Source organism: Syngnathoides biaculeatus, chromosome 19, assembly GCF_019802595.1.
Source record: "Syngnathoides biaculeatus isolate LvHL_M chromosome 19, ASM1980259v1, whole genome shotgun sequence".
NCBI lineage: Eukaryota > Metazoa > Chordata > Actinopteri > Syngnathiformes > Syngnathidae > Syngnathoides > Syngnathoides biaculeatus.
This window is the reverse complement of record NC_084658.1, coordinates 7,201,335-7,214,250: the sequence shown is the minus strand read 5'-3', so window position 1 is coordinate 7,214,250 and position 12,916 is coordinate 7,201,335. Positions and strand designations below refer to the sequence as shown.

The following is a 12,916-nucleotide window of genomic DNA, read 5'->3' as shown; positions in this document are numbered from 1 at the left end:
TCTCACACACTGAAACCAATGATGACCCCTTTTTGGAGAGGAAATTCATTTAACCTCTCTCCCTGACACAAACGCACTCAATCCATGTCACACTTCCTCTGGCCCTGACATACAAATAACACACCCCACCCTAAGATTAAATCTGCTACCGACCCCCAAAAGGAAGACTTTTTTTTTTAAAGGACACGCCTGAGAGTTTTTCCGTATACAAAGTCCAATTCAATACTCTTATAAGATATCCAAGAGTTGATGGCGAGATGTCAGAAACGGTTTAATTTCATCTCAGAAAGTCAAACCCATTTGCCAATTCACTTTTGATTAGAAAATGTGAATACAAATCACATTTAATAACTTGGAAGAGAAAGTATGATAAGCGGTTGCTCGTGTTTCAAAGGTGCTACATAATTGCGATGATGCACTTAAAATAATGTCATACAAAAGGCTATTTTGAGTGTTTTGTCAAAGTCGGGAATCAAAGTGTTGCGTTTTGCTTTTTGGGCCAAAAAGAAGGACTCCTGGGAAATTAGTTGCGTATTTCAAGTCAATAAAAGGCCATACAGTGGCTTGAAATGTAGAAATCCTGTTGTTAGTCAGCCTGGGAAGATAGCAGGGTGGACAAAAGGCAAACAAGCTTTTGGTGCACACTACAAGTAGCGTGCGTTTCCAGGAATTGTTGGTTTTTGAAAATAGAAACGGGGTTGAGTGAAGATTTGTACTCTGTTTGCCAGTGTGCTTTCGTAGCTTACATAAGCTTGGGCTTCGCGCATATTGATTCAGAGAAAGCTGAAATATAGAAAAGACAACAATAGACGAGACAATATAACGGCCGTGAAAGTAATTTTCAAGGCTATATTAATTTGAGCTTGAGTTAAAGATTTAAAGAGAGACATTAATACCACAAGGACTAAGCTCAGTATCAACATTATTAAAAGTCAAAGCTTGGGGATTACGTTGGCTTTTCCGAGCAAGTGAGCAAAACATTACTTTAATCTTTTCTGAGTTACAGTGAAACAAGATCAAGTGAGTTCCCTCAGTGACAACAAAGATGGATACAAAAACAGAAGTTTGTCGTTGTTTGTGTTGGAGAGACAAATAAAAACCGCCGCACAGCTTCTAAAACAAAACATCTCGCACAAAAGTTACCCAAAAATGTTTGTTGTGGGATTAAAAGTCAAAGCGCACAACGTAGGACCGTGTCGTGAACAACGCACACGTAAAGTTGGGATGAAAATTAGTGGCGGTCGTAAAGAAGCAGCCTTACCTTTGAAGAAAACAAATTTGCCCTCACTGTTCTCATAGACCGCATCAATTTTAGGTGGCAGACCCCTCCAGAAAACACTGATGAGCATGGGGTATCCAGGCATTACAGCATTATCTCTTACGCGCCAAAACCAGTGGTCCTAAAAGACAAAAATGGGAAAGTTTTCAAGTAGGAATTATTATCATAATGTTTTGTGCTATCATTTTATTTTTCTCAAACTCCTTTATATGAAATTAGGTGTTCTTCAGTAGATGTTTCGCCAAATCATGACATTTGATTGAAATGTGGCAACATTGACTCCTTGAAACGTGAAACTGGACATTCAAGGCCAAATTGTTTCCTTTCTTCCATCAAAGCCCTCATCCGATGCGTTTAGAGATTTCCTGGATAGCACATCTGTTGCAATGCACATAGAAGTTCAAGAGCGTGCAGGGGTGAGTGTGGGGAGCGGGGTAGCATCAAGTCACGTGCATATCAATGTCGGGGAGCGTTTGGAATCTCAGCGTCTCCGATTTCCTTTTGGAGTGGAAGGTGTGTCTTTTTGATGAGGGATGAAACCTGATGCTAAAATGAGAGCCAGGGGAGACCCAGCTGCGAAGGCCATTTGGACTCGCTCACCAAGGCCCACCCTTTGGCAGAAAACAGATCATCACATCTTCTCAACACATTATACATTCAAGGGGTAAGAGATTTGGAGTTGATGTGGTCCAGGAGGAAAACACACCCAATGAACGCAAGATCAATAGCTGATTAAACGAGTCTCTGCTGCTCTTTTTCTCTGACTTTCTGATCCAATTGTTTCCCTGGGACTCTGCTGGACACTTCTTCCCTTTCTTTGCTTTTGGCCTTGTTCTCCCTCCCTAACCTTCTTAGTTCCTCCTCTCCCTTTAGACTAACATGTTCCATAGATTGCAATTGCTCCGTATTTTCTTTTGTATAAGGAACGGCAGAGTAACTGAAAACAGATTGAACTCTGAAATCTGACCTTTCTGAATGCACTTAATAAAAGGGGGGGATGCTTTTCCCCACCCTAACATCCTATACTCCCCCTAGGAAAAGAAAGCTCGGTCAAGAAAGCTTAAAAAACATTTTATCAGCCAATCTGAAATTATAGAACTACTGATTCACAAAAAGCTCCAATTGGAGTAAATACAAAAAAAAAATCCTCATATTTTGTCAATGTTTTGAACTTGGTTAAGATGAAATGAACAAATATTTCAGAACCTTCTTCTTCTTTATTTCCCTTTCGGCTTATCCCGTCAGGGGTCGCCACAGCGTGTCATCTTTTTCTATCTAAGCCTATCTTGTGCATTTTCTTCTCTAACACCCACTGTCCTCATGTCTTACCTCACAAAATCCATCAACATTTTCTTTGGTCTTCCTCTCGCTCTTTTGCCTGGCAGCTCCATCCTCAGCACCCTACTACCAACATACTCACTCTCTCGCCTCTGGACATATCCAAACCATCTAAGTCTGCTCTCTCGAACCTTGTCTCCAAAACATCCAACTTTGGCTGTCCCTCGAATGAGCTCATTTCTTCATTTCTAACCTCAGCATCTTCATTTCTGCTACCTCCAGTTCTGCTTCCTGTTGTTTCTTCAGTGGCACCGTCTCTAATCCGTACATCATGGCCGGCCTCACCACTGTTTTATAAACTTTGCCCTTCATCCTAGCTGAGACTCTTGTGTCACATAACATACCAGACACCTTCCGCCAGCTTTTCCAACCTGCTTGGACCTGTTTCTTCACTTCTTTACCACACTTACCATTGCTCTGGATTGTTGACCCTAAATATTTGAAGTTGTCTACCCTCGCTATCTCTTTTCCCTGTAGTCTCACTCTTCCCCCTCCACCCCTCTCATTTACGCACATATATTCTGTTTTACTTCGGCTAATCGTCATTCCTCTCCTTTCCAGCGCATACCTCCATCTTTTTAATTGTTCCTTCACCTGTTCCCTGCATATCAGAATATGATCTGCGAACATCATGATTCCAGTGTAACCTCATCTGTCAGCCTATCCATTCCCACAGCGAACAGGAAGGGGCTCAGAGCTGATCCCTGATGCAGTCCCATCTTCACCTTAAGTTCTTCTGACACACGACACATTTCACCGCTGTTCTGCTACCCTCATACATGTCCTGAACTACTCTAACATATTTCTCTGCCACACCAGACTTACGCATGCAGTACCACAGTTCCTCTCTTGGTACTCTGTCATAGGCTTTCTCTAGATCCACAAAGACACAATGAAGCTCCTTCTGACCTTCTCTCTACTTTTCCACAAGCATCCTCAAGGCAAATAATGCATCTGTGGTACTCTTTCTAGGCATTAAACCATACTGTTGCCAGCAGATACTGACTTCTGACATTCAGTCTTCCCTCCACTACCCTTTCCCATAACCTATAGCCTAGTAAAAAACGATTTATTCATTTAATTTAATGAGTCTACAAAACATGTCGTTGTCACGATCAGTACTAAGAAGCAAATTATGATGACAAAGAATATTTGGGGCTATTTTCCTTGCATATTAGGTAAACACGCTAACCACAAATTTACTTACATGCAATACAAGGCGTAATTTGTGTCAACCAATGTTTGTGTGTTTCGTCATATCCCAGGATTTACTCAGATTTTCTCTTTCCTTTTTCCATCAAAACATTTGAGAGTTGCAGAAGTCCCACAATTCTCCGACACTTGGCAAAGAGACAACCACAGGCAGAAGATGATATCCTTCCAGAGGGCTGCATACACATACGCTACCATGGGCACTGACTACATTATGCCGTTACTTTACATCAATAATCCACTTTAAATTTAAAACACGATTTATCATCTTTGGCCATAAAAAAAGCCACACACATACACACATTGCATTTGAAGGGATACGGAAAAAGAAAGCCTTCTTCTTCTTAGTTCCACAAGACTCCCATTTAACAAAATTAATGCTATTTATAGCCACCACCACCCACCCCCCTGAAAAATAAATAAATAAATAACAGTCACCCATAAAGCATGAGAGGCAGCCTTTATCCTCAGTGAGCAGAACACAGGGCTGCTTTTGTGTGTTGCCCCAAGGTATTTCTGTGTTCCTTAACTGCTTGAAGCGCTCACAAGCTTCAACCGAGAATAAGAGAATGCATGAAGGGGACGTGTGGTTTTCTCTCGTGCTGGGGTGAAAGCCGCACTGCTTTATGAAAGAAAGTGCAACTTTTGTAGCATGCATAATAGTTCTTTTGACTGGAAGACCCAATTGTGCCCATTTTGCCCAAGTACTTTGTTTATTGGTCAAGAGTAACATGAAAAATGGCATCTTTGGGAGGGCATTAGAGGTTAAACATGTGTGGTTTGGTGTATTTTTATGACCACTGACCAAAATTATTTAAATATGGACTAGCTACAAAAAAACAAGAACAATAAAACAAACAAACAAACAAAAAGATAAACTGGTATTTTTTTGCACATAAAAAAATTACACATTGTGCTGCTTTGGCTCATCCTATCTTTAAATATGTAACTGTTTATGTTCGAGAATCTAGACAGATGTGACATGTAATATTTATTAATCTCATAGGTCATATTAAGAGCAGAGTGCTAATTTTTAATTGGCCAGAATTAGAGTGGACCTGAAATGCTATGCTCTGCCCCTTTTCCACACGACTTATCACTATCACTATCGCACACTCACTATATTTGCTGTTGAAAGCGATATAGCGACCATTTGTAATCAATGTGTCATTGTAATTATGTAACAAGCGTATTTGAGGACATTCACCTAAAAATTATACATGTCATCTTTTGACTGATGCATTCAATTTGCATGATTTTCACAGCTGCCCTGTGACTACTGAAACCGGCTGTTGGGTGTAACGCAAATGAGCCGTAATTACGCAGTGTGAAAGGGATCTAAAAACCGGACTGGGTTGCAAACGTGACATGATATTGGCTTTGTTTTGTCTTTCGGTTACCTTAAAGACAAACATCTCTCTCCTGAGTATTGCCAAGGTGTTGAAACTTCCATCACAGATGTTGGGTTTTGAATTGGGGTGGGATGGTCTATCACCGGGGGGCAGCCTCGGAGGTCTGGTCTGCCGGTCTGGCTTGCGTGGATCTGATGGGGGGTAAGAGCGAGCAGGGGGCACTGTTGGCAAAGGCTTCGTGGGCTGCGGGAGCTTGTCAGGAGGCCCTAGAGGAAAAAAGAAAGAAAGACATTTCTCTAAAATTCTAGCCCGGTCCTGGCATCACTTAATATTATTCATAAATAACATGGGAGCAAATACAGAAGAACATAAATCCGGAGAGTACAGAGCGAGCGGTAGAAATGAGGTACCATGAGTGGGTTGCAAGTATAAATAATGGAACACATGATGGTGCACAGATAACATTACCTCTGAATGCAAAAAAAGAGCATATGACTGCGTCCAAAACATATCGGAATATATGAATTCATGCGATGTGCAAATGACAAGAAATATCTCCATTCCATCCACATAATTACAACAAGTAATCATGAGTAATTGCCTATAAACTTATTGCAAACCTTCAAAACAAATGTAAAACAGATCTAATAATTCATATTAATATGGGAACGGGTGAAAGCAAAGCAGATTAGGAAGGCGAAAGAGCAATTGTTGAAGGGAAGGAGGCAATCTACAGGGGACAGATGGAAGAAGGACTACATCAAACTAATTGAATGATGGGCCGATCAGTGGATTAAGAGGCGCGCAAGACATCTTCCGGTCCACAAAACTGATCGTCTGTTTTACATGAGCAGGATTCCTTTCACTGACTGAATTTAATCCTGTGAAATACATCCCAGATTAAAGGAGGCAAATCACACTGCAGTTATATAAGCATGGGGGGAAATCAGTCAGATGGACACTCGAAGGTCTAAACTGGCAACATCACTGTGCCATGAAAAGCTCAAACAGGGTTCATACTCAGTCTGACCCTAAAAATTTTTTAGGGGCATTCTTGGGGGCTGACACGAAAAATTTAGGGTCGACACGGAAAAAATTTAGGGCTGACACGAAAAATATAGGGCCATCGTGGGAAATCAAGAGTACGGAAAAAAGACTCACCCAATGATGCCATCAACTGTTCTTGGTTCATCAAATGTTCCAGTACCACAGTACCTTTGACTGTGATCACCTGTCACCCCTTGTGGTAGTTCTCATTGATATGACCATTGTCATTGTCTTCACATAACATAGTCTACAGAAAAACAGATTCTAACTACAATTGCAACTATATACACAAATGTCTTCTACTGATGTCTGCTTCAGCACCCCTACTCTAGCTCCTTGAGCCTACCCAGTGCCTCCTCTATTTGTTGCTGCAGAGGTGCCAAAGTGGCTCTCTTGTCCTTTGCTCTGTCTCTGAGTGCATTGGCCTCGGTGATAAACCTCAGATTCCTCTTTTCTTCTGCCTCCTCACATAGCCTGTCAGCCTTCTCAATAAGCGTTGATATGCCAGTCTCTATTCTGGCTTTTTTGGATTTGAGGCAGTAGAGATGAAAAGTGGGCAGCGATGCCAAATGTAGCCAGGTACAAAGTCTTCCTTTCCCCACAGTGGTAGTTTTTAGCAATGTCACTGTCTGGGAACATGACTGCAAACACTTTGGAATTATTTTCACAAGATTTTAAACTGTAATGGCTGCAGATCACTTTTAAAGTCCACACCATCTCTGCCTTTAACGAGTCCACCTTCGTGTATTGAACTACGTTCATAGAGCCTGACTTCTGGCTGGTTGAAGTTGATGACTGGACAACTGTAGCTGTGCATGCACTGCCAGTACCACTGCCTGAAGTTGATGCTTCACTATCTTGATATTTTAGAAACAGATTCATACTAACGGAAGATGAGAGAGTCTTCACCAAATCAGCGTGTCTACTGTTTTTCCGGTGCGACTCCAGCGCTTTGACGCCCATCTTTTCAAGCTGGTAACTCTGCTTGCACAGATGGCAGTAAAACATGTGCCGATCTTTTGGATCTCGACGAACCCAGCTCCCGAACTCCTTACTTTCAACCCAAGCATATTGAAAAATGCACTTCCCCATGATACAAGTTGGATCAATGAAAGAACTACGCTACGTCATAACGAAGATGAAGTGAAATGCCTACTCACAGAAACAAACAATGGAATATCGACAAGATGGCGACGAGTTGTCAACACGGTGACTTCCGTTGACAATTTCCGGCTGTTTTGGACGCCAGACGGAGCGCTATTTTTTTAAAATAAAAGAAATTTTTTTAGGGAGAATTTTGGCGGTAGAGGTCCTCCTTTTGATTTTTTTTTTTAATTTAAGGCCTTTTTAGGGGCTTGACCGGTTTTTGCGGATTTTTAAGGACTTTCAGGAGCCCCTAAATGCACCTTCGAAATTTTAGGGGATTTTAGGGACTTTTAGGGCCGCGTGCGAACCCTGTCAAATCTTCATAAAAAAGGAAATAATATCTTCCTTTCCTTTCGCCTTGTCCCGTTAGGGGTTGCACAGCGTGTCATCTTTTTCCATCTAACCCTATCTCGTGCATCTCCCTGTCTAACACCCACTGTCCTCATATCCTCCCTCACAACATCCATCCACCTTTTCTTTGGTCTTCCTCTCAATCTTTTGCCTGGCAGCTCCATCCTCAGCACCCTTCAACCAATACACTCACTCTCTCGTCTCTGAACATGTCCAAACCATCTAAGTCTGCTCTCTCTAAACTTGCCTCCAAAACATGCAACTTTGGCTGTCCCTCTAATGAGATCGTTTCTAATTCTATCCAACCAATTCACTCCAAGCAAGAACCTCAGCATCTTCATTTCTGCTGCCTCCAGTTCTGCTTCCTGTTGTTTCTTCAGTGCCACCGTCTCAAATCCGTACTTCATGGCCTGCCTCACCACTGTTTTATAAACTTTGCCCTTCATCCTAGCGGAAACTCTTCTGTTGCATAGAACACCAGAAACCTTCCACCAACTGTTCCACCCCCCTTGGACCAGTTTCTTCACTTCTTTACCACACTCTACCATTACCATTGCTCTCTATTGTTGACCCCAAGTATTGCAAGTCATCCACCCTCGCTAACTCTTCTCCCTGAAGCTTCACTCCTCCTCCTCCGCCCCTCACATTCATGCACATATATTCTGTTTTACTTCTGCTAATCTTCGTTCCTCTCCTTTCCAGTGCATGCCTCCAGCTTTCTAATAGTTCCTCCGCCTTCTGCCTGCCTTCACTGCAGATCACAATATCATCTGCGGACATCATAGTCCAAGGGGATTCAAGTCTAACCTCATCTGTCAGCCTATTCATTACTACTGCAAACAGGAAGGGGCTCAGCGCAGTTCCCTGATGCCTTTCCGACCTCCACCTTAAATTCTGTACTATTCTAACATATTTTTCCGTCACACCATACTTGCACATTCAGTACGACAGTTCCTCTCTTGGTACTCTGTCATAGGCTTTCTCTAGGTCTACAAAGACACAATGTAGCTCCTTCCGACCTTCTCTGTACTTTTCCACGAGCATCCTCAAAGCAAATAATGCATTTGTGGTAGTCTTTCTCGGCATGAAACCAAACTGTTGCACGCAGATACTTACTTCTGTCCTGAGTCTAGCCTCCACTACTCTTTCCCATAACTTCATTGTGCGGCTCATCATCTTTATTCCTCTATAATTCCCACAGCTCTGAACATTGCCTCTGTTCTTAAAAATGGGAACTAGAACACTTTTCCTCCATTCTTCAGGCATCTTTTCGCCCGCTAGTATTCTATTGAATTGAATTGAAGTTGGTCAAAAATTCCACAGCCACCTCTCCAAGTTGCTTCCATACCTCCACTGGTATGTCATCAGGACATTTTTCCATTTTTCATTCTGTTCAGTACCTTTCAAACTTCCCCCTTACAACAGATTTTTTTGTTAGCCACTGTAGATTTGTTTCATCATGAAGCACAAAGTTGGAACACACCAGAGAGTGAATTTCCACTTGTGTGGTGATTAATACAGTTAAGTATACTCTGAGGCAAAGAGGCAACTGAGGCTGTGTCTATTTTGTTTTTTTGTCAATTCCAGCTACAATCATTATCAGTCCAAGCTTTTGCAGCATATGCCAAAAGGCAAGTCTCGAGGTGCATTTGCTTGTGATCAAGATAAGACAGAACAGTTTAGTGAGTGTAACGAATGAATATAAGTCGCTCATGGCAGTCAAACAGAAATAAACAGAAACCCTATTAGAGTGGAAAGAGCCTGGAGGAGTCGTTCTGCAAATTAAATCAGACATGACTCCAAGAAAACGTGTTATACACAACTTATTTGGATTAGCTTGAACATAAATGCGGTCATTGGCAGGTTATGGAGAGTGGTGACATTTTTTCACCAAGGTTTTTTTTCCTTTCTACTGCTCAATTGGTAGCTTTCAGGATGAAATGAATACCAAGCCAGAGGCCACAATGAGAAATCTCAATGCCGTGTGTGATTGCTGTGAAGTGTTTAAGCCTTAATTACACTTGCTATTCATGTAGTCTGCTACCAGATATTTTAGCTGCCTAATGACAACAGCTCCATAGGTAGGGCCTCACATACAAACTTGACATTAAATTGTTTTCATCTATATTGGACCCACAGTAAAACTGGATCACATGATGTCCAAGCACTGGAGAAACAAAATAACCTTATGCACTGGTCTTAAAGAGGTATCTGTCCCATGTGTAAGGTACATATATGAAAAATTTGTTGTCTTCTAAGGGACTATCAAAAGTGTAACAGAGATGGAATACTGCCAGTGTAGAAGTGGAGTTTACATCCGAGACTCAACGCCCATGCCCCTTTGTGTTGAAAGCAAAAAGCAATTGTCAACGTAGCGTTGGTGCTGCCACCCATGAAATTTTCTCAATCTCAAAATTATCGAACTCCTGGAGGACTCTACCATAATGCCCAGGAAGCAAGCGTCAAGCAGCTACTGTACCACCTTGAAAGGCTGTTAATTCCATTTCATACAAGAAAAGAGTTAGAGTTAATGGTAATTGTAGTAACATTTGAAAGCAGGGGAGAAGTGACCTTAATATGCTTGGCTGGATTTTTCAGTGCTGAACCCAGTCATACAGTGCAGATTGCATTTAGACCAGGCTGGCAGCCAATCACAATGCAAGACTGGGCACAACTGTCTAAATGAATGAATGAATCCTTTGTTTTTATGGTGTTTATGAAGTAAGCATGTTCAGTTCATTGATTAAAATCACTGGAAGACTTTTAACGTTCAATAGAATGCAGTCCAATTCAGGTCACAAGCAAGCTCTTTGCATTTGCACATACTCACTAAAGCTTTATTGCTCTAGTGTAGTAGGTGAGAGAATAAGATGATTGGAGAGGAAGTTCTGCTCTTTTAGTGAAGCATTACCATATTTTCCGCACTATAAGGTGCACCTAAAAGCCTTTCATTTTCTCAAAAGCCGACGGTGCGCCTTATAATCCGGAGCACCTTATATATGGATCAATATGGAGCCTTTAGTCGAGCTCCATCTAATGGATGCATAACGTAACCCCAGCCTCTACTGTAGTGTCTATTCAATACGCCTTATAATGCGGTGCGCCTTACATGTGAAAAAAGTTTTAGAATAGGCCATTAATTGAAGGTGCGGCTTATAATGCGGAAAATACGGTACATGAAACAGGTAACTTTAATAGATTAAATTGCATGTGGTAACGTAAACCAATGATGGAATGAGTCATTTTCATTCATGTAAACTCCTTTGGATTTAGTAAGAGAAAATAAGTTCTTACTTTCAAGAGGGTATTGGAAAAGACCACATGGCAGCTAATTGCACACGCACATGAAATTTTTCCTCTGCATTTTACCCAACAGCGGTGGACACGGCAAACAGATTATTAGTGGCACATAGGGCTACTGAACCAATTTCTCTCCAATGTCTTTTCATCTGACTCACTGCCTTTCATACCCCCCCCATCAGTCCTCTCCGAACTCACCATGCCTCGCTAGTTTTGTTATACCGATTTTCCTACTCAGTCCCAACTTCCCATTGCGCTAAACTCTGAAGGTCCCACCATTAATATTATTTAGATTCGACATTGAGTGTTACCTCCTGAAAAAAAAAGGGAAAGCAGCCAATTGCTAGGGGAAAAAAAAGAGAAGGATTTCCGTGAGTGGAGCTGCTGCCACTTGTCCTGCCCTTCAACTCTAAGTACAAGAGAGAGGTGGAGGGAGAGAAGTAAAACACAAGAGGGATGAGGAGAGATTTGATCCCTTGCCCAGGTCTGTAACTCCCAAAGGTAGGTAGGTACCCTGGTCATGTAAACAGATGGCAGGTATTTTTGTGTGCATGTGTGTTAAGTGTGTGTGTGTGTGTGAGAGAGAGAGAGAGAGAGAGAGAGAGAGAGAGAGAGAGAGAACGAGAAAGCGAGCGTGTCCGGCATTCACGTTACATCCTGCTGTCATCTCAATGGAGTGTTTTATAGACCTAAACAGCTATGAGCAATTGAATTGAAGACCAGATTGATAAAAAACATAAAAAGGGAAATGTGTCATATAAGGGTTTCTCGCAAATAAATTACCTGTCCAAAGTTTGAGGGGAAAATCAGAAGCTATGCTGAAAAAAAAATGTTTCGGAGAGTATCCAGATCGTATAAAAAAAAAAATAAAATAAGACTATGCTGGCACTTTTATGAAGGCTCGTGCTATTTCTATGTCACTATTTGATACGGCCAACATTGGGTTGGATCAGCTTTAAAATAAGACAAATTAGTGTTATTAAATAATGAGGCTCACCATAAATCTTCTGGATACCCAGCAGGTCATCCATAGGCAGTTTGAAGTTCTCAGTGTCCATGTACTGGTAGAAAGGAGCCATGATAGCTGTGGGGTCGTTGGAGTGTTCCAGCCCGAGTGCATGGCCAAGCTCATGGACTGCTACCAAGAACAAATCATTCCCTAAAAGTTTGATGGAGAAAAGAGACAAAGATTTCAGTAAAGGCATTGTGGGATACAAAATTCTTCAAATGACTGATCAGGTATAATGTTCTAATGGGGGTTTAAGCCTAACTTGTTAAAGCTCTTTCAGGCTTTGGTTTGTTTTTAATAACCTGCCAACATCCTGACAGTAATACTTGCAATTACGGATTCCACATTAAAACAAATGATAATGTAATGAAAAGAAAGGAAGAGATCTTGGTTGATCCGAAAAGAAGTAAATGTGGCTGTATAGCATGGAGAATTTATAATGTACATGCCTACTTGAGGGGATTATGTTGCAAACTAGAGACATTGATAGAGTGCACTAAAAAGAAACAAGAGCCATACACTCATTCATTGTAATTAGTGTGCAGTTGCGGTTAACCAAGGCAGGTCTGAACTTTTGACTCTGAAACCCTCTGTGGTGGACAGCCAAACCCAATTTCAAACAATTCTGGATTTTAAAACCCCTCCCAACAATGGCTAAAGGTCCAAAATTTGCACAACATGGACCCAAAAACAATTTTCTTAGGTATGAGCATGGAATCGTTTGCATTGTCAAGAAATTAATTAATATTAAATTGGGTTGAGACAGTTCTGTAAAGCACTTTTTCAGTACAAAACTTCAAAAGAGCACAGTGCTGTATTCTCTTGTCAATTGTAATACTGTACTAGAGCGGCTCCGACAACCGGAGTGTGTTTTTGCGATTA

At 41.5% G+C, this 12,916-nt stretch overlaps 1 protein-coding gene across 1 annotated transcript in view; it reads right to left on the bottom strand.

Moving 5' to 3' along the window:
* The window catches only part of LOC133492775 (matrix metalloproteinase-16-like), a 53,097-nt gene that overhangs the window by 7,745 nt on the left and 32,436 nt on the right, over positions 1-12,916 (bottom strand). The window contains exons 5-7 of the mRNA XM_061805427.1: positions 12,023-12,184; positions 5,230-5,447; positions 1,262-1,400 (exon numbers count right to left, since the gene is read on the bottom strand). Coding sequence (XP_061661411.1) covers positions 1,262-1,400; positions 5,230-5,447; positions 12,023-12,184 — 519 coding nt within the window. The remainder of the gene's footprint in view (positions 1-1,261; positions 1,401-5,229; positions 5,448-12,022; positions 12,185-12,916) is intronic.